The sequence below is a fragment of the Henckelia pumila genome, chromosome 4 (assembly GCF_033568475.1).
Source record: "Henckelia pumila isolate YLH828 chromosome 4, ASM3356847v2, whole genome shotgun sequence".
In the NCBI taxonomy this organism is placed as follows: domain Eukaryota; kingdom Viridiplantae; phylum Streptophyta; class Magnoliopsida; order Lamiales; family Gesneriaceae; genus Henckelia; species Henckelia pumila.
In genome coordinates this window covers 167,287,442-167,310,180 of record NC_133123.1, presented here as the reverse complement: position 1 = coordinate 167,310,180, position 22,739 = coordinate 167,287,442, and the positions used below count along the sequence as shown (strand labels likewise).

At 35.1% G+C, this 22,739-nt stretch overlaps 3 protein-coding genes across 3 annotated transcripts; 2 read left to right on the top strand and 1 right to left on the bottom strand.

The window, feature by feature from the left end:
* Positions 1 to 4,350: 4,350 nt before the first annotated feature.
* LOC140862294 (F-box protein CPR1-like) lies at positions 4,351 to 5,013 on the bottom strand. The gene has a single exon (XM_073265304.1). The coding sequence runs from the start codon at positions 5,011 to 5,013 to the stop codon at positions 4,351 to 4,353; it is 663 nt and encodes a 220-aa protein (XP_073121405.1).
* Positions 5,014 to 15,755: 10,742 nt separating this feature from the next.
* On the top strand, positions 15,756 to 20,497 carry LOC140862293 (uncharacterized). Its single transcript, XM_073265303.1, has 6 exons — positions 15,756 to 15,781; positions 15,894 to 16,118; positions 16,483 to 16,596; positions 18,617 to 19,170; positions 19,264 to 19,447; positions 19,533 to 20,497. The coding sequence occupies exons 1-6, from the start codon at positions 15,763 to 15,765 to the stop codon at positions 20,495 to 20,497; spliced, it is 2,061 nt and encodes a 686-aa protein (XP_073121404.1). The 5' UTR covers positions 15,756 to 15,762.
* Positions 20,498 to 20,532: 35 nt separating this feature from the next.
* LOC140862292 (uncharacterized) lies at positions 20,533 to 22,596 on the top strand. Its single transcript, XM_073265302.1, has one exon. It carries the CDS (start codon positions 20,533 to 20,535, stop codon positions 22,594 to 22,596), a length of 2,064 nt encoding a protein of 687 aa, XP_073121403.1.
* The last annotated feature ends 143 nt before the right edge of the window (positions 22,597 to 22,739 follow it).

The following is a 22,739-nucleotide window of genomic DNA, read 5'->3' as shown; positions in this document are numbered from 1 at the left end:
CCGGAGTCAACAAGTGATATTTTGACATGTGGCAGATCAGGATCTTCGGAAGCTCCGATGGCAGGATCGGGCGTTCCGATCTAGGTTCGGATGTTCCAATCGAGGATCGGAAGTTCCGATCGTTGTCTATAATTAGAGGGCCAAGGCTTCATTTCCAATTGCCAATTCCGAGTATTTCCCTCTCCTTTCTAGTCTTTTTGAGTTGTTCTAGCCTTCCTAGGCTTGACCCGGGAGTCGTCGAGGCGTTCAATAGTCGTAGCGGAGTTGTGCCCAAGTTCTGGAGGCATCGACATCAAAGGGCTAACGACGGACGAAGGTATAGCTTTTGCTTCCTATAAATATTTAGGAGTATGCAATAGCTTAGTTAAGGCTTTTAGAGCACTTTAATGATAGTAGTATCATTTGGCAGTGTAGAGCAGACTATAGGCGTGGACCTAGAGTTGGTAGAGCTTGCACTGATTTGAGGTACGAAAGTACTGTTCGAGATATCCTGGCTGAGTATGCATGTATTATGTGACTTCATGGTTTATATGTCATTGATTTATGCTGCATTCATTTGCATACTGAGTTATCTCCTTCGAGATGTCTGTTAGTAGGGTTTTTCGCTATCCTGTTAGTGGTTGGACTTCCATCGATTTGGGTCCGGCATATCCACTGGTATTATGGTATGGGAGCCACCTCCTGAAGCAATGACACAGCGTGCTACATACCAGGGCCCGGTTTGTCTCTGTTATCTGATCCTTGACCTCGAGTTTATAGGGAGTTCACTTTGCATGCATGTATACTCATACTCTCGTACTGAGCGTTTTATGCTCACATCTCATACTCTGTGTTTCTGGACACCCTATTCCATGGGGCAGGTTTGCGATTGGACGAGGCGGGTGGATCCAGGAGGGGCTAGTCAGAGGTTGACCAGCTGGAGCTTCGTCTAGGTTTTATTTCTGTTTTTTTGAGGTTGATACAGCTATTCGATTTGGTTGTATATTATTTGGATAATTACAGATTCCTTTACTTGGGATTGTATAATGTTTATGGTTTCCGCAGGATTATTCTGATATCCGTTTAATTAAGTTAATTGCATGCCTAAGTTCTGTTAGTAGGTGATCCGGGTAAGGGTCACTACAGATCCTTTCTGTTTCCCCCACTGTTACCACCTTCATACCTTTGCTGCTGGTTCTGATGCTGCGGTGGCTGATTCTGATACTGAGATGGTTGGTTCTGATACTGCCTCTGCTGCTGAGGTGCCACCTGATTACCTCTCTGCCTCCACAAGCCTGCTTCTGCTCCCTTTGCGTGATTCATGGCATCCGCAAAGTTGTCTGGCCTAGCAGTGTTCACCAAAGTGAAGATGTCAGGATTCAAGCCATTTAAGAACTGATCTGCCTTAGCTTCTTCATCTCCGGCAATTAGTGGTGCAAAACGCAACAGACTATCAAACTTGGCAACGTACTCTTCGATGTTCAGATTCCCTTGCTTCAGATTTGCAAACTCTACTCCCTTATCCTTACGATACGAGATAGGGAAAAACCGCTTATAAAACTCATATTTAAAAAGATTCCAAGTAACTTCCGTACCTCTACTCTCAAATGCTTTCTTTGTCATGATCCACCAGCTCTTAGCACCACCACGCAGCTGATGAATTACTAACCTGATTCGGCAGTCATCGGTGTAGTCAATGGAATCAAACAACTGATCAATATCATCCAACCAAGTTTCACAGTCTACTGGATTTTCTGAACCCATCAACAACGGCAGATTGAACGACTGAAACCTCTTCAGCAAGGTTTCCATAGGAGTCGCTGAAGCATCCAACTGATCAACTTCAGTGCTAGCTTGCTCAGTCGTAGGAATAACTGGCGGTGTGTTTCTGTTTATCACTCGACGAGGACCCATCTGATAATCAAAGGTTAAGACATGAGATATCTCAATCGCTACAATCAGTGCCCTTACAACCGCTTGGAATACCGGATACCAGTCGATAACAGAAACAGTTATATCTCAAGTAGATCATGCTTTATAAATTAAATCACATAACCATGTAATTCAATAATTCTCAATAATAAAGCATGCTCGCATGGAATTAAGTACACAGTTAAAATAATTCAAACACATGCGAGGAGCCAATACACGCAGACTCGATCTACCCGCTCACTCTAGTTCGACCAAGAATCTTAACTCTCTGATACCACTTAATGTGAGACCTCGATTCCAAACAACTAATCTCGGGATTAAACAACAATAAGGCATACAATAACCAAAGGTTAAAGCAATTAAAAGAAATTTTTTTTTTTTTTAAAAAAAAATAGTGCCTCGCTCGATCCGCATGATCTTGCGGATCGAGCAAGCAACTTCTGCCAAAGTTACTGCCCGGAAAACTCAGCCCTCGCTCAATCCGCAAGATCTTGCAGATCGAGCGAACCACAAAAAAGAAGAAACAGAACTGCATCAAAATGCCCTCGCTCGATCCGAAAGATCTTGCGGATCGAGCGGTGACAGAAACAGAGCAAAAACAGCAGAAATCATGCTAGAACTTGAGTATTGGATTGCATGCATTACAATCACAAGTTCTCCAACTAATACATGAAATTCTAGGGTTACACAACCGCTCAAAAGTATTGGATTCGTAATGACAAACTTTCAACACAGCTCGCATAAACAATACAATAACATAACGAAGTTCGATATCTAAACATGTTCAAATACAACTAGGTAGACATACCGACACGACTTCTAAACCGAGTCTCACTACTAGCTCTCCCTCTTTTTGCTAACCAGGCCTTCGCTGACTTGGTCCTGCCCCACCTGCTGCCAAGTACACATACAAAACAAAGCAACAGCCGGATAAACCGGTGAGAATGACATTCCCAGTAAAAACAACATAACAAGTAATGGATATACAACATGCTATCAAAACAACATATTCAAGTCGAAGCTAATGATATGCATTTCTTTAAAACCAGGATATCAATTTTGATAAACAAGGGAGTACTGCTCTGCTTTTGGGATCCCGAGGATGAGATCACGTAACGACTCACCGACTCTCCCAATCGAGGTGGTGCCACGTATCCCACTCCTCTAAACTTTGAGCAACCATAATGAGTATGCTAGCACTAGGCGAAATACTACAACCTAGGCCACTCAATCATAGTTCCCAAACGTCTAAACAAAAAGGGCGGTTCTGCCCGCTGAAATCAAAGTAGGCTCAAGATGAATGCATAACAGAAACATAAACATAAGCCACATAACAAAACTCAATCAATCAACAAAATACAAGTTCCACGTGCTAGAACAAGTATCGATTCAATATGTGATTTAAAAAGGGAAACTCGAGAACCAACAGTCCCGAGTATGCTATCCCGCTACGATGACTGCTTTTACCTTTCAATGCAGTAGTTCCAACTTCTGAAAAGCTACAACAAAAGATTGTATCAAAGTCTAACCAATCTAAACAACAACAAGGCTCAAGGTAATTCTCTATACCGTTCTTCGTCCAAAACTATGAAACGAACAATTGTTGTTAACCTTGAGTTTGACAAGCTCCAAACGAATCTGTTCAGATACAAATAAATGATCAATAACCATGATCAACTTACAAGCCAAGATCACAACTCAAAGACGTTTTGAAATCCCCAAAACTCAAACCGACGGCATAACGGCTATAAACTGAACAAACCGGAAACGCAGACAGCAGTTCAATATTGATAACAACTCATATCAAAGCCAATACACCCATATCAAGGCAATTCCAACAAATCTCAAAACCACATTTTCGAAAATGGCTTCCAAAAATCATAACAAATCCGAACATCGCTCTAATTCAAAACCGACAGATAATAAACGATCAGAACTCTGAAAGAACAACATACTCGAATCTAGAACGATTCTAACAACATCCAAAAACTAGAATACGTCGGATCGAAGAAGAACTTACGATATAACGAAGTTCTCGTTGCCGTGATCGATAATCTGCCTTCAGAAATAATTTCTAACCGACGGATCGACCGGAAACCGAGATTGGAAAAGCTTGAAAGGCGTTTCCCCAAGCTTCAATGGTGCTTCACGGTTTGGGGAGGAAGAGGGGACTTCTCCAATAAAAATCTAAGTGTAGATAATATATAAAATTCCATATTTGCATTTTAGTCCCTGAAATTTCCAAAATTTGCAAAAAGGACCCTGATCAAAATCAAACTGGCTCGAGAACTCTGTAATCTCTGATTAACTCAAATAAACTCATTTAAGATAAAAACGGGGCGTTATAGACTCCCTCCAACCACAGTCAAACTCAACCCGGAATCCCTCGTCTTAACACCCTTTGGCAGCTTCATCTCACAATGCTTCTCAGTTTTGAAACTAAAGGTCATGATCTGCATCAGTACTTCCATCCGCATACACCAGTGTGTGCATCGACCCATTCACAGGCGCGCGCATGTGGCCCCCTACGAATGGCAGTGGATAAGGAAAATCCTGGATTTTCTTCCACGAATTGGATTTCAGGCTAAAAATCCCAGTCTCCATAAGGATGGTAACTTGGGTATGGTTTTTAAAGTCCATAACCTTCAAAACTTTATAATCGTCTGTTATGGAATCGTAGCCAAACCCATATGAAACCAACGCATAAAATCCCGACCCAGGCGGTGGTTCCACAGAAGAATCAGGCAAAACCCTGTAACTTATCGCAAAGGGGTTCCAAAAAACAGGGGGCTCGCTCATCACAAGAACCAAACCATGGCAGGAACTTGTGACACCATCCAAGTTGTTGTAAGGAAAGGGGGGTTTAAGCACGCGTGCCTTGTTAAGGGGCCCCAAATCGACGGAATAAAGGGCGGGCCCACCACCGAGAATGAGATGATGGTTCGAGTAGGAATTTAAGGACCGACGCAAATGTGATTTGATAAATTTCTCGCTGTCGACCACAGAACACCACGATTTTGCGACGGATCGAAACCGCTTCAGAGATTTGACGGGAAGACGGCTAAGGATATCCTCGATAAGATCAAGCGGGAGAATCGGCATACTTTTGGATAATGTTTCTTTCTCTCTGAGCTTTTAAGGTTTCTTTATAGAAAGGGACGAAAACTTTATGCGACAGGAAACTAAGGGATCGATATTCACCTGTAGTGAAGATGCGAGGTGGGCTTCCCGACGGCTCGAGCGAGAACGTTGCGAGGTGTCAACCAATTCATCGTCGGAGTCACTTCAAAAATCGTTTGAAGAATCAAGCAAAAATCGAAGCCATGGGATTTTGAATTGAAAGGGAGAAAAAGGAGCTAAGGGATATGTTGGATCTGGAGAAGAAATCGATCGAGAGAAGGCGTCTGAGATTTGGGGATCTAATTGGGCTAAGAAAATATTATTTATTTTATGTTTTATTTTAAATAAAAATAATTGTTTTTCTACAACACTTTTTAAAAAGTGTTGTGATACATCGGGGAAAAACGCTCATAGACAACACTTTTAAAAGCGTTGTCTTTGACCCCAAAAAAAAGCTTATTGACAACGCTTTTTTTAAAAAGCGTTGTCTTTGATGAACAAAAAACATATAACGACAACGCTTTTAACGAAAAGTATTGTCTTTTAAAAAAAGACAATACTTTTCGTTAAAAGCGTTGTCTTTTAAGTGTTGTGTTTGTGCATTTTTCTTGTAGTGTACCTGCATTACCCTAGACAAACTATTGATCCACGACGTGGCTTACGTGGATCACTTAGGGAAGACCGTAATCATCCATGTTTATTTTATAGTGCATGTGATGTATGATGAATGTTGTTTGTATGTTTAATCTATATGTATGACATTGCATGAATAAGACATAGTTTCATGAATCCAGCAAACAAACAAAATGAAGATATTTTTGTTAAAATTAGAAATCCCTCAATTTTGATTTAAAATTAATAATAAAACCAAGAAGGGGAAATTAAAAAGCGTTTTTTTATTTCCTGCCTTCCATCGACGATCGATTACATGATGATGCTACTAATGGTTATTGCATTATGCCACTGAAAGTGGGGAGTGCTAATCATTAGAAATCTGTGATTATCGATTGAGATATGATGTAAATAGAATGGGACACTCATGACTATTCACCATAAAATTGGGAACTCATGGGTCCACTCATTGTTGTTTGATATCGATGGGGTGATTTGACACGAGACGGCATTAATCGTCATAAAATTGGGGTTAAGCCGATTGTGAGGCGAAAAACTTGGGGATTACATATGATGTAATCTACATTCGGAATTGTTATATTTGGCTGATGAAATTCGGGACTATAATGGGCTCGTTGGGCTCCAAACCCACAAGAAAGTTTGACTTTCCGTTTTTCTATTAGAGGGTAAAGAAATTTGTAAAATTTAGTGGGAGAAAATTCAAAATATAAAATCCATTATTTTGAATAAATCATAATTGAATAATCTGCTTATATTTTTCTGTTTTATTTTTCCAATTAATGAAAATGTCTTCCAGAAACCAATTAGATGCTATTCTTGACCAAAAAAAACTTACCAGCCTTAACTATCCTGATTGGCTACGTAATTTGAAGATTGTCCTTGCCTCTGAAAAATTGCTCTACAATCTTAATGGGAGGCCTCCTGCTGAAGCGCCTCCCGGCTCAACTGAAGAGGAGCTCAAGACACTTGAGATGTGGTGGGATAATGATCTCACTGCTAAATGTTATATGATGCATCTATGTCAAATGTGCTCCAACATCTATATAAGGATTTTAATTATTCTTTTGACATAAACGACCACATGCGAACATTGTTTGGTGAGAAAACAAGATCACTTAGACTTGCCACCTCGAAAGAGCTATTTTCATCACGCCTGCAAAATGAGGCCTCGGTTCATGAGCATGGGGTGAAAATAATATCTTTAATCGAGAAATTTGGAACTTTAGAAGTGACCATACCTCATGAGCTAGCTGTGGATTTGATCCTTTGGTCTTTACCAAGCTCTTTTGAAGCATTTGTTACCAACTTTACGATGAATAAGATTGATTGTACCTTAGAGGAGTTGGTTAACATGATGAAAAATTATGAGTCTACTATAAAAAAGGAAAAACCTGTTTTCCTTGTTGGTTCCTCTTCAAAGGCTAAGAAAATTTCTAAGCCTAAGAATAAAAAGGGGAATGGGTTCAAACCTCAAAAGAATAAAATAAAAACCAAAAAAGAGGTAGTGAAAAATAAAAGGGAAGGGAAACTGTGTTTCCACTGTAACAAACCGGGTCATTGGCGTCGTAATTGCACTGAATTCCTTGCTCAGAAACGTTATGAGAAAGGTATGTTGTATATTGAATTAAACGTTTCCATTAATTCTACTTCTTGGGTATTGGATACCGGATGTGGTTCACATCTTTGCAATGATTTGAAGCTCCCGAGAAGAAGTAGAAAGCTGAGGGAAGGTGAGACCTATCTGAGGCTGGGAAATGGAGAAAGAGTTTCTGCTGAAGCGATTGGAGATGTTTATTTAAATTTAAGTACTGGTTTTGAATTGGTTTTGAACAATTTTTTATTCGTTCTCGTTTTGATTAAAAACATTGTTTATGTTTCTATGTTGGATAGAGATGGTTACTCTTTTAATTTTGTGAATAAGATTTGCAATATTTTTAAGAATGAATGTTTGATTGGATCCGGTGAACTTATGAATGATTTGTATGATTTGAAACTGAATGACAAACCAGTCAATGTTCAAAGTATAACGAAAAGAAAGGATGATAGCTTAAATTCAGCACATCTTTGGCATGCTAGGCTAGGTCATATATACTCAAAGAGGATGACCAAGTTTATTAGTGAAGGAATGTTTGAATCTTCAGACGTGAATTCTTTACCAACTTGTGAATCCTGCTTGAAAGGAAAAATGACGAAGACTCCTTTTAAAGGACAAGTTGAACATGCCGAAGGTCCATTGGATTTGATCCATTCGAACATATGTGGGCCACTAAATGTTAGTGCTCGAGGAGGTTATGAATACTTCATTACCTTTACCGATGATTATTCAAGGTATGGGTACGTGTATTTAATGAAATACAAGTCTGAAGCATTTGAAAAGTTCAAAGAATTCAAAATGGAGGTTGAAAATCAATTGGGAAAAATTATTTAGATGATATGATCTGATCTGATCGTGGTGGTGAATACTTGAGTACTGAATTTTTAAGCTATCTTAAAGAGAATGAGATTCTCTCCCAGTGCACTCCACCAGCTACACCTCAATTGAATGATGTATCTGAACGTCGTAACCAAACTCTGTTAGACATGGTTCGATCTATGATGGGATTCACTGTAATACATGCATCGTTTTGGGGCTACGCTATCGAAACCGCTGCACATTTGTTGAACAGAGTGCATACTAAGGTAGTGACCAAAACTCCATATGAAATGTGGACTGGAAAACAACCCAAATATAAATACATGAAGATTTGGGGTTGTCCTGCTTTTGTGAAGCAGACAGTGGGAGATAAGTTGGATAGTCGATCCATCTTAAGCTACTTTGTGGGATACCCTAAAAATTCCATAGGGTTTTGTTTCTATTATCCATCAGAAACAAAAGTGTTTGTTTCTAGAAATTTCACCTTTTTGGAAACGGAATTTTTGTTTGACAAAAATGGAAAGATAGTAGAACTTGAAGAAATTCAAGAACCGCAAACCACTGAAAATGTGGAAACAATAGAATTAACTGAACCAATCATAACACATGATGCACCAACAATTAGAAGGTCCGAAAGGACAATTAGAAAGCCTGACAGGCTGAACTTGCTCCTACAAGGTAGTTAAGATGATATTGACCATTGGATCTTATCCAAGGACCTTCAAGGAGGCAATATCTGACATAGATTTGGGACATTGGTTGGATGCCATGAGATTCGAAATGGATTCCATGTACTCAAACAATGTATGGACATTGGTAGATCCTCCTAAAGGAATTGTTCCTATTGGCTGCAAGTGGATCTACAAGAGAAAGCTTGGAGTAGATGGAAAGGTAGCGACCTTCAAAGCAAGACTGGTTGCAAAAGGTTATAATCAGAAGCAAGGAGTTGACTATGAGGAAATTTTTTCACCGGTCGCTATGATGAAATCAATTAGGATCTTGCTGGCCATATCTGCATGGTACGATTATGAGATATGGCAAATGGATGTGAAGACCGCTTTTCTTAATGGAGAAATTAAGGAAGAAATTTACATGGCACAGCCGGAAGGTTTTACATCTATAGAAAGTGAGCAAAAGATTTGCAAACTTCAAAGATCCATTTATGGTCTTAAACAAGCATCCCGAAGTTGGAATATCCAATTCGATAGCACAATCAAAGAGTTTGGTTTTGTTAAGAATGCGGAAGAATCATGTGTATACAAAAAGGTTAGTGGGAGTTCTTTAACGTTTTTAGTACTTTATGTTGATGACATTATTCTCTTAGGGAATGATGTAGGACTCATGAAATCAACTAAAGTATGATTATCCACTAAATTCTCCATGAAGGATATGGGAGAAGCATCTTACGTATTGGGAATACGAATCTATAGAGATAGATAAAAAAGATTGCTTGGGCTGTCCCAATCCTTGCACATAGAAACCGTAATGAAACGGTTTAGCATGGAAGAATCCAAGAGAGGCTTCTTGTCAATGTGTCATGGTGTTTCACTCTTGAAGTCTATGTGCCCAAAGACAAATAACGAGATTTAAGCAATGACACGAGTACCTTATGCTTCTGCGATTGTAAGAATAATGTATGGCATGCTATGTACAAGGCCTGATGTTGCACATGCTCTAAGTGTCATGATCAGATATCAGTATAACCCTAGAAAATCGCATTGGAAGACTGTGAAAGATATCCTGAAATACTTACAAAGAACTAAGGATATGTTCATGGTCTATGGGGGAGGAGAATTGAAGCTTTAATGATTCACGGATTCGAGTATTCAATCTGATGTGGATGACTCAAAATCAATGTCTGGGTTTATATTCATGCTTAATGGTGGCGTTGTATCTTGGAAGAGTTACAAGCAAGAAATTACTGTGGACTCCACCACCGAAGCTGAATATATTGTGACATCCGATGCTGCAAAGGAATCTGTTTGGATAAGGAACTTTATACAAGAGTTGGGTGTTGTTCCTAGTGTTGTTGATCCAGTCATAGTGTACTGCGACAACAATGAATTCATTGCACAAGAAAATGAGCCAAGATCTCATCAAAGATCCAAGCATATACTGAGAGGATTCCACCTGATCTGAGAGATAGTTGGAAGAGGTGATATAGTGGTCGATAAATTCTCCTCAAAAGATAATATAGCTGATCCACTAACTAAGCCTTTGCCAGGACCTGTATTTGAAAGACACCGTGAGACGATGGGCTTAAGATACATGAGTAGTTGGCTATAGGGCAAGTGTGAGATTGTTAGAGTAGATGCCAAACAAGCCAACTTGTGGTTATGGGTTTTTATTTACTTTGACATGTAAACACTATTTATTCAATTTAATGATTACTTTATTGGTATTCCTTTATATTTATACTCATGTATCAACATTAATATAAAGACCTTGAGATTATTATAGTCCTAAAAAATGCGATTACGCAATTGTTGATAATTATGAAACTCATTTCTTAGTGACTGTGGTCTCTAAATTAGTTCCTGGTCGATGAGCTTTCAAGAAGAAGGATATTGATAAGCTCGATCGAGACCAGTATTCGAGTTATGACGATGCTACGTTTCATTATCATGGATGTAGAGACATCCGCATACTCCGATAGGTTCTTATTGGATAAGTACACTGAACAACCCTCGTCCTAAATTCTCTAAGTGGTTACCACAAGTCGAGTAGATAATTTATAGTTACAGTTGTGCACCATTAATCCTCACGACCCAGTACATATAGCTCTATCTAATGAGCACTATATTTTAACTTGTTTTCCGACTCCTTGAGGGTCATAAGGTAGCAAGTTCGGTGCATTGTAAATTGGATAGGAGCTTGTGCATTGTAGTTGGCAATTCGGTTGCTCACTTTAAATAATGGATGTCCTATGTGTTCTATCAAAAAAATATCTCAAGGAATCTCTGGCCAGATTAGAATGTACGTATGTTTTAGAGAAAAGAGTTTCTCTAGTTACATGAAAATGAGATATGACATGTTGGAACGTACACAGTTATTGAAATCAATTGGGGTCTCGATAGACCAATGCCCCAGATTCAATCGGGACATATGAACTGAAAGGATCGTAATACACGTTAACTGTAACTGAAGGTTCTTACAAGCACTATGAGTTTGTATCTAGGGGATCGTGACGCGACGTTGCTATGCGTTAATCATGATTCAGTGGGTTGAGTCGAAATGAGTTCGAACATCGATAATTTAAATAGTTTAATTAATCAATGAGGACAATTAGGGTATGTCCACAAAAGATTAAATATGTTTAATCTAAAATCACAAAGAGTTGTGATCCTATTACTAGCATACACGTGAACTATTGAGGGTCACACAAATACTAATTGTGATCTACTCGAACAAGATAATTGATTTCAATGAGTTGAATTTAAGAATTATAAATTTAATATGTTTAAATTTATAAGCTTATAATTTTGATTATGAGCGAATTTTATGTTAACACGAAAAATTAAGAGAGTTTTAATTTTTGAATTGCTTCCGTGAAAATATCGATATGTATATTGTAGTAACGAGTATAATATGCTCGTCATGAAATTAAATTTGATTTATTTTTCTGGACTACGATATAAGAGTTATGAAATATTTTTGTGAGAAATGTTTTAATTAATTTTTAATTGAAATACTATATATATATATATATATATATAAAATATCATATCAAACAAGATAAAAAAATTAGAATGAAATATTAGTATTTCTTATCTTGGCATATGCATATATATGTAGAAGATAATGAGATATTTCATTTATGGAAATCAAATAATTATCTAAATTGATATATAATAATTAATGATAATATGATTATCATTAAGTTATTTATATATATATATATATATATATGGGGTTAACGTGATATCATTATCTTACCATTTTATAAAGACTCCACCCCATAGAAAAACTAATTTGGTAATTTATGTGTGTATACTAAAATGCCCTCATTTTTATTCACCAAAAAGAAAACATGCGAAGGATAACATGGTAATAATCTAATACCCATTCTCAATCTAACTTCCCACCCCGAGACCCACGTTCTGTAATTTCTCCACCATTTTTCCCTCGACTCCTCATTCTCGATTTTTCCATTTTATCTTTATTACAAAACGTTCAGCAATTGTTCCCGATTGATCGCAGAGGAGTGTATGAGTACCCCTCGGAAGTCATTAGGACTCAAGCTTCGCAGGAGGAAGTTATTCTTCCTCCCAAGATCCCACAATTATTTACTGGTACAACTTTATCTTTTGTGCACCTTTCTTTGGTTTGCCCGGGGGTGTTTTATTTTAAATTTTTAAATTTTGTGGCAGTTGAGGTTCTTCTTCACTCTTCGAATTGAATTTTAAATTATGCGAAAAATTGAACAAATTATACAAGTATGTGAAATGCTTGCTATGTGTTTGCAGAAATGTCCGAGTGGGAAGTGCTTGCTATGTGTTTGCAGAAATGAATGAGTGAATGAGGTTTTATACTTTTCTCCCATGGTTATTTAGATTTGATCCCTGCAGCATATTCACTGTATTTTGGCTCTCAAAGTATTTCAATATCTTCTTTTTTTAGCAAATGAGGTTATAAGTTTGTTCATTTCTTTGTTTAGTTCTTACTATTTCGTAAATGAATTATATTATTTGTAGATTTATCTGTTTCACCGAAATTTGCTTAGATTGGATGGAATGATCATACATTTACCTGGCATTATTTATCTTACCATATAATAAAGCAATAATTTCATTATGTAATTTTACCTTATGCATGCTTCGGCAGTGACTACGAATCAAATTTTGTAGGACGAATCGATTCTTCCTTCGAAGTTGCCACAATTTTTGTAAGATAACTTCTCCTTTTGTAAACTTTTCTTTCGGGTGCCTGGTTTTGTTTTTGTTTTTTTCTCAAGCAGCCGAGGCTTACTTTCACTGTTCACATAGAATTTTAATTTTACGGAAGATTGAACAAAAAAAAAAGGGGTTTCGGAAATGCATACTATGTGTTTGTAGAAATGGTCAATTGCTCCCAGTGTCTTCTAATATCTTTAATTTGGTGTGAAATGCTATCTAAGTGGATTCTGATGGTTTATTAACTAATTTTATGTCAACCGGAAAAAATTATTTGAGTTGTGGGTGATCATCTCTTTTAAATGATTTATATTCTCTTCTAAATTATTTGTTATGACATTGAAATTTTCTTATGTTGGACAGATTAACATAAGGCTATTCTAAATCATCACATCTTCAAACATTGAAATTTTATGATGTGATGTTTCTATATTTTCCCATTCGTGTAGATAATCGCCTTTCAACTTTTGCTACTTAAAATATTAAAACTAATTGTCTTTCACTGCAGATAATTTACTTTAAAGTTTTCTTATTATGAATTATAATTTTTAAAATTATTATGCTAATATATTTTTCATAATCTGATCACATATATTTTAAAATACAAAATACAGATTGATAAGCATGTCTCTTTCCTTCAACCGTTACATGTTAGTGCTTATCTTTTTTTTTTTCAAATAAATTTAAATTTCTTTATATCCCAAAAAAAGTGCAACGTCTGTTGATTTCATGTATTACAAATAGATTTATTGTTTACGTTATCTGTACCACTCAATGCTTTTCCCTTCTCACTCACTAAAATATCTCTTCCCTTTTTCATATGAAAATCTGTACTGTCCAATGATATTTATCTTTTGTTTCATTTAAATCAATTCATTTGACCGAACATCTTCCTCATTTATGGAGTATTCATCTCAAGGTAATGTCGTATCTTACCATTTTATAAAGACTCCACCCCATAGAAAAACTAATTTGGTAATTTATGTGTGTATACTAAAATGCCCTCATTTTTATTCACCAAAAAGAAAACATGCGAAGGATAACATGGTAATAATCTAATACCCATTCTCAATCTAACTTCCCACCCCGAGACCCACGTTCTGTAATTTCTCCACCATTTTTCCCTCGACTCCTCATTCTCGATTTTTCCATTTTATCTTTATTACAAAACGTTCAGAAATCGTTCCCGATTGATCGCAGAGGAGTGTATGAGTACCCCTCGGAAGTCATTAGGACTCAAGCTTCACAGGAGGAAGTTATTCTTCCTCCCAAGATCCCACAATTATTTACTGGTACAACTTTATCTTTTGTGCACCTTTCTTTGGTTTGCCCGGGGGTGTTTTATTTTAAATTTTTAAATTTTGTGGCAGTTGAGGTTCTTCTTCACTCTTCGAATTGAATTTTAAATTATGCGAAAAATTGAACAAATTATACAAGTATGTGAAATGCTTGCTATGTGTTTGCAGAAATGTCCGAGTGGGAAGTGCTTGCTATGTGTTTGCAGAAATGAATGAGTGAATGAGGTTTTATACTTTTCTCCCATGGTTATTTAGATTTGATCCCTGCAGCATATTCACTGTATTTTGGCTCTCAAAGTATTTCAATATCTTCTTTTTTTAGCAAATGAGGTTATAAGTTTGTTCATTTCTTTGTTTAGTTCTTACTATTTCGTAAATGAATTATATTATTTGTAGATTTATCTGTTTCACCGAAATTTGCTTAGATTGGATGGAATGATCATACATTTACCTGGCATTATTTATCTTACCATATAATAAAGCAATAATTTCATTATGTAATTTTACCTTATGCATGCTTCGGCAGTGACTACGAATCAAATTTCGTAGGACGAATCGATTCTTCCTTCGAAGTTGCCACAATTTTTGTAAGATAACTTCTACTTTTGTAAACTTTTCTTTCAGGTGCCTGGTTTTGTTTTTGTTTTTTTCTCAAGCAGCCGAGGCTTACTTTCACTGTTCACATAGAATTTTAATTTTACGGAAGATTGAACAAAAAAAAAAAGGGGTTTCGGAAATGCATACTATGTGTTTGTAGAAATGGTCAATTGCTCCCAGTGTCTTCTAATATCTTTAATTTGGTGTGAAATGCTATCTAAGTGGATTTTGATGGTTTATTAACTAATTTTATGTCAACCGGAAAAAATTATTTGAGTTGTGGGTGATCATCTCTTTTAAATGATTTATATTCTCTTCTAAATTATTTGTTATGACATTGAAATTTTCTTATGTTGGACAGATTAACATAAGGCTATTCTAAATCATCAAATCTTCAAACATTGAAATTTTATGATGTGATGTTTCTATATTTTCCCATTCGTGTAGATAATCGCCTTTCAACTTTTGCTACTTAAAATATTAAAACTAATTGTCTTTCACTGCAGATAATTTACTTTAAAGTTTTCTTATTATGAATTATAATTTTTAAAATTATTATGCTAATATATTTTTCATAATCTGATCACATATATTTTAAAATACAAAATACAGATTGATAAGCATGTCTCTTTCCTTCAACCGTTACATGTTAGTGCTTATCTTTTTTTTTTTCAAATAAATTTAAATTTCTTTATATCCCAAAAAAAGTGCAACGTCTGTTGATTTCATGTATTACAAATAGATTTATTGTTTACGTTATCTGTACCACTCAATGCTTTTCCCTTCTCACTCACTAAAATATCTCTTCCCTTTTTCATATGAAAATCTGTACTGTCCAATGATATTTATCTTTTGTTTCATTTAAATCAATTCATTTGACCGATCATCTTCCTCATTTATGGAGTATTCATCTCAAGGTAATGTCGTATTTTAAATAAAATTATTTCCTCAATTTTTGATATTTTTATTTATTGTGCTTAAAATGATAGATGCTCACGTATATTTTTCTTTCAATTTTATCATGAATAGGGGAGCCGGTATCCTCCGCTTGGGATATTGCAAACACTAGGCGGAGGCGCCAAAGAAATATTTCAACAAATGAAGATCATGAGGCATATCTTGCGCGCCGACGGTCAATATATCAAAGGCGTCGGAATCAATTAAGAAATGCAACCAATGAAAACACGATCAATACTACTTCTGAGATTGGAAATACGAGCACAAGTAACGTTCAAGCTGTAGAAGAGGAAAGAGGTAAACTACATGTGAACTCCATCTCTGCAAAAAATTTAATTTTTAAAAATTATTGGTTTTCAGATTACATATCAATAAGTTTTCTTTTTAATCAATATGCTTCATTCTAATATTTCCCTTTGTATTTGAGTGCGTGAAATGTTAGGGATATTAATTGTTTGTCAATTCTTAACATTGACTTCATCGATTCTTCAAATTTAAATTATTAATCACATGTTACGAAAGACATCAATAATTTATTACGTGATATCAAGTTGGTTTACTATTTTTTATTATTACTATTTTTTTTCTATCATTTCACATAATATGAAAATAATTTGAATAACATTTCAGTACTTACGAGTGTCTGAAACTAATCTCACAGGTGGTGTGCGAGGAACTTCTACACTACGTCCAATTATTTACAATACACATGATTCTACTTTCGAAAGCGGTGGCACAAGTGCAATCAATATTCAATCTACACATGTGGAAGAAGGTTATTTTAACTTCATCTCTGTATGTTAAAATTAAACATATATATTGCATAAAAAATAATATATAAATCATATTTAACTATAGAATTTTGAAATATATTCATATGCCTACGTCAAAAATTAATATCAAATTTCCGTGTGTTTGTCATCTGTCATGGGTCAAGCACACCCCGAGTGAAAATAATAACAATACAATAATATATCATTAATTTTCAAGGGAAATCCCTTCCATATCCAGAATTTTTGAACAAACACAATTAAATACAACATAAAAATTTAAAACTGGTGATCGGGAAGACATGAAGGGCCTAATAACTTGGGTTTAGATCTGATATTTATTTTTGTATAATTTTATTTTTATTTTGCTTTCTAAATATGCCTTTGGAAGAATTTTGTGGATAAAATAAAATTAAATAAATTTATTTCAATTTTAGATATTTTAAAATCTTTCTTCCAAAATTCCATTACAGTTATACACCATTTTAGTCTCCATGCAACAAATATTAACTTTTTTATATTGACTTATTTTTTAGAAAATAAAAAAATATTGAATTTTATTAAGTTCCCTCTAATTTATTTAAAATAATATTTTAATATGATTTTATTATGAGCTTAATGAAGTTACTAATAAACACAAATGACAACGGCAACAATATTAATGAATTCACATCCTACTGTGAAACATCATATTTCCATTGAATGCATATACTTACTACGATTTAGTTTCTTTGCTGAAAATGTTAAAAATATATTCCGTCTAAGTCGTAATCATGCATAGATATATTCACCAATTAAGTCAACATACATCATACTTCACAAACTTAAACATCTATTATGTTTTTTTTTTTCATTTACGAAATGCACGAACAAAAATGTCAAAATTTTGATACATAAGGTTATCTCCAACCAAAAATTTTATTTTAGTGCAAGTTTTGCACTAAAATGATTTAATTTATGTATCAAATTCAATATCCATATATCTCGAACCTATCTACTTCAAATATTACACCACAAACATTATCTCCAACCACATATTTTTAAAGTTATCTCCAACCACATATTATATTTTAGGAATAATATTTATATTATATAATCAATATTAAATGGTTAAAAAATTTAAATATAATATTTAAATTTAAAAATACATTATATATTTATTAAATTATGTATAATGAAAATTAATACACGAGGATTACAAATAAAACTTAAAAAATTTGTATCTTTTTTTCTTTATTTAAATGTTTAAATCAAACCATTAATTATTTATTTTTAATTTATATAAAAAATTAAATATTAAACAAATAAATAGTTAACATATATTTTATAAATTTAATTGGAAAATTATAATAACTTTTTTATGATTGAATATTTATTTACCAAGATAATAAAGTAAATATCATAGTACAATATCTTTATTTATAATACTTAAAAATAAAGAATAGAATTAAAAAAATACCAAAAAAACAAATGTTACCACCAAATTTGCCACAGTGGTTTTTCTTGCGCCAAATTTGGTGCAACAAATAGTGGGACCATAGTTTGGTACACTAAATAACATTCTCATTAGAGCATCATTGCATACGGCCTAAATCAGAAAAAATCTATTATATTTTACTTATTTATTTATTTTTACTTTCTAAAATAATATAATTTACACAACTACAGGAATTGATCTTATTGGTAGTGGGACTAATAATAGCAACATTCGACGCTCACGTCCAAGACGATTTCATAATCTAGCTAGAAATTTCAGTAATTTACAAGGACACAATCGACACGTGTTGTCTGATCCAAAAACTTGCCCACACTGTCAAGCTTTGTTGTTTCACGGGGAATCATCTCAGTTGTGTTGCAGAAATGGACGCACACAATTGGATCCAATAACATCACCAATTGAGCTACAAGAACTATTTGTTATGGAAAATGAAGAAGGCAGACACTTTAGGCAGTACATAAGGGCATACAATCATGTTTTCTCTTTCACTTCTATTGGAGTTAACTTAGATGAATCACTCACAACAGGTTCAAATGGGATTTATACATTTCGTGCCCAAGGTACAATATATCACTCGATTGGAAGTCTACTGCCACCTGAAAATGATCGGCCTAGATACATGCAAATGTATATTGTAGATACTGATAATGAGATAGATAACAGACTTCTAGAAAATCAACAATTGCGAAGAGAATTGTTGATAAAGATACAAATGATACTTGATCAATATAACCCCTTTGTGCAAGTCTTCCGACAAATTGGTCAGCGTCAGGATATACCTAACTGCAAACTGGTAATTAAGCAGCAGAAATCAAATCAACGTCAATATTGCCAACCAACCGCATCTCAAGTTGCAGCAGTTATTGTAGACAATGAATATCCAGAAAACTTATGTGGTAGAGATATCATAGTCGAAGGTATTAATGGACGCCTTATGAACATTCAAGATATTGTTGGCTATTATGATCCTTTACAGTATCCTCTACTTCTACCACATGGAACATATGGTTGGGACATAAATAGTCGCAATATTCACGGAACAAAACTAACATGTTTAGACTTTTATTCCTACCGTTTACAGGTTAGTCCTAACAAAAAAATTAATTATTTCATATCTTGATATCTTGATTCAATATATTAATAATCTATAATTGTGATCTACCTTTTGTATTAGATACGAACAAATTGTTCAGCAATATTACTTCGGGGAGGTCGTCTGCTACAACAATATGTGGTTGATAATTATGTAAAGATCGAAACACAAAGGCTGAGATGGATTTGTACAAACCAGAATAATATTCGATCAGAACTTTACCAAGGTCTACAAGATTGTTTAGATGGCGGTGAAAATAATGCAGGTTTGACATCTTGATTGTGGCAATTAGCCGTGCAGATTTTTTTTTAATTTACATATCTTACTTAAATGAGAATAATATAATGTAGGAAACGTTGGTCGTAGAATAGTGCTTCCATCATCTTTCACTGGGAGCCCACGTGATATGTACCAACGATATCAAGATGCAATGGCGTTGGTCCAAACATATGGAAAGCCAGATTTATTTATTACAATGACGTGTAATCCAAATTGGATTGAAATAAAAGAGCAATTACTACCTGGCCAGTCACCTAAAGATCGTCCGGATTTGATAACCAGAGTATTCAGAGCAAAATTTGAGGAATTCAAGAAAGATATTGCGGAGAGAGGGGTTTTGGGAAAAGTTCTTTCTTACTCATACGTCATCGAATATCAAAAGAGGGGACTGCCTCATGTTCATATGTTGCTTATATTTGAACATGTTGACAAGCTGCATAATCCAGATGATTTTGATTCAGTTATTTCTGCTGAAATTCCAACAAAAATAAATGAACCGAATCTGTATGATGCAGTTATTCGTCATATGATACATGGACCATGTGGATTACTTAACCCTCAAAGTCCATGTATGCGAGATGGTATTTGCAAGAAGAAATTCCCCAAATCATTTGCATCATTCACTACTCGAGGAAATGATTCATATCCTATATATCGAAGACGTGAAGGCACATATGATCTTATTAGTGACAATGGTCAGATGATGGTTGACAATGGTTGGGTTGTACCATATAATCCATTTCTTCTACTAAAATTTGATTGTCATATAAATGTTGAAGTATGTGGTGGGGTAAAATGTGTCAAATATATTTATAAATATATACACAAAGGACCTGATAGAGTGGCATTAGAATTGCGCAAGGACAAAATTGTGATGAAATACAACAGTATGTGGATGGAAGGTGGATTTGTGCACCCGAGGCATTATGGAGAATCTTCTCATTTGAATTCAGTCGAATGTACCCTTCGGTTTTTAGATTACAAGTACACTTACCAAATCAACAATCGATTAGGTTCAGATCAGATCAACATGTAAGTGATGTAATTGGAGATGATGATAACTCTAAAACCATGCTGACAGAATTTTTCACAATGAACAAAGATCTTGAATTGACTGGAAAGTATTTGTATAGAGAATTTACAGAATTTTACAGATGGATACAATCTCAGAGAAAATGGGTTCGACGAATGGGTAGAAACAAAGTTGTTGGGAGGATATATGTCGTGTCCCCATCTGAAGGTGAAAGGTTCTATTTGCGAATCCTTTTAAATCATGTCCGAGGGCCTACATCTTTTGAAGAACTCATGACTGTCAATGGGGTAATTTATACAACATTTAAAGAGGCAGCTGAAATTCGAGGACTTCTTCAACATGATGATTATGTTCATCATTGTATGCAAGAAGCATGTTCCGTAAAAATGCCATCCTCATTAAGAAGATTATTTGTGTCCATATTGGTTTTTTGTCAACCAACACGAGTTCGAGAACTCTGGGATGAATATCACCCCTATATGTCTGAAGATTATGGTAGATCAAATTCTTATAATAATTTTTTCATCACAAACAAATTGTTGCTTGAGTTGCGAAGATTGTTGCATCAGCACAAAATGAAACTCAATGATTTTGATTTACCTATGATAAGTGTTGAGTTTTTGGATGATTCACCACTCCCAAGAATAATTGAGGATGAGCTTTCTATTCAAATTTCTGAAGAAGATTTGAGATCCGTACAGTGTTTAAATTCTCAACAAAGGGTGGCATTTGAAACAATTGTTCAAAGTATTATGTGCAATCATCCAAAACTTTTTTTTATTGATGGCCCAGGCGGAAGTGGAAAAACTTTTTTATACCGCTCAATTTTAGCATATTTAAGAAAGAAAGGAAAAATCATAATTGCAGTAGCAACTTCTGGAATAGCTGCAACTTTATTGCCTGGGGGTAGGACAGCACATTCACGTTTCAAAATTCCACTGAAGCCAACAATAGAAACACTATGCAACATTGAAAAACAAAAAGATCTCGCGGATTTGATCAGACGATCGTCGGGTATAGTGTGGGATGAAACTCCGATGGCTAATCGTTATGCTTTTGAATCTGTGAACAAAACTTTTCAAGATATCATGGAAAACATGTTGCCATTTGGTGGGAAAACTGTAGTTTTCGGTGGAGATTTTCGACAAGTATTACCTGTTGTGAAAAGAGGATCGGTACAAGAACAAATTGCTGCAAGTATTTCAAGGTCAACATTCTGGAACTGTGTGGATGTAATTCATCTTCATCAAAATATGAGATCTGAAGAAGATGTTGAGTTCTCTCAATTACTACTACGCATAGGTGATGGTTTGCAACATTCTGTAAATGGTAATTTCATAAAATTACCAGACTCGATGGTCATACCATGGGAAGGTGACCATTCAATTTGTCAATTGATTGATGTTGTTTTTCCAAATATGATTGAATATATTAATGATGCAAACTATATGGTTAGTAGAGCCATAATTACTCCAAAAAATGCCGATGTTGATAAAATTAATGAGATACTTATTTCAAAATTTCCTGGACAAAAAATGGAATATGTATCCTGGGATTTCGTGGAAGATGACAACAACAATCATTTTCAAGAAGAGTTCTTAAACTCTCTTAGTCCAAGCGGTTTACCACCACACAGAATTGTATTAAAAGTAGGTTGTCCTGTTATGCTCTTGAGAAATGTGGCACCTGAACTTGGTCTGTGCAATGGAACAAGGTTGATATGTCGTAATCTCTATAGAAATTTCATAGATGCTGAGATTATAGCAGGTCCTCACAAAGGTATTAGGTATTTTATTCATCGAATGCCTCTAAAAAGTGAAGACGATTCTGGATTGCCATTTGAGTTGACACGTAAGCAGTTTCCGATAAGATTAAGTTTTGCTCTCACAATTAACAAAGCACAGGGTCAAACGATACCAAATGTTGGTATATTTTTACGTAATCATGTGTTCAGTCATGGTCAACTTTACGTGGCGCTTTCAAGAGGAGTTTCGCAGCATTCAACAAAAATTTTGGTCAAAGATGGAAAACTGCATAACAGATCTGGCATTTACACAAAAAACATTGTTTACAAAGACGTGCTACTTCGTACTAATGGATGAGGATAAAATTTGTAAGATCTTATGCTTTATTTCTCTCAAATGACAAAAACTACTAATATATTTATTCACACAATGTTTTTGCGTGCAGGTCAACAATTGGAACCTCCTACCGTTTTTCATGGTCATTAAACAAATGATATTTA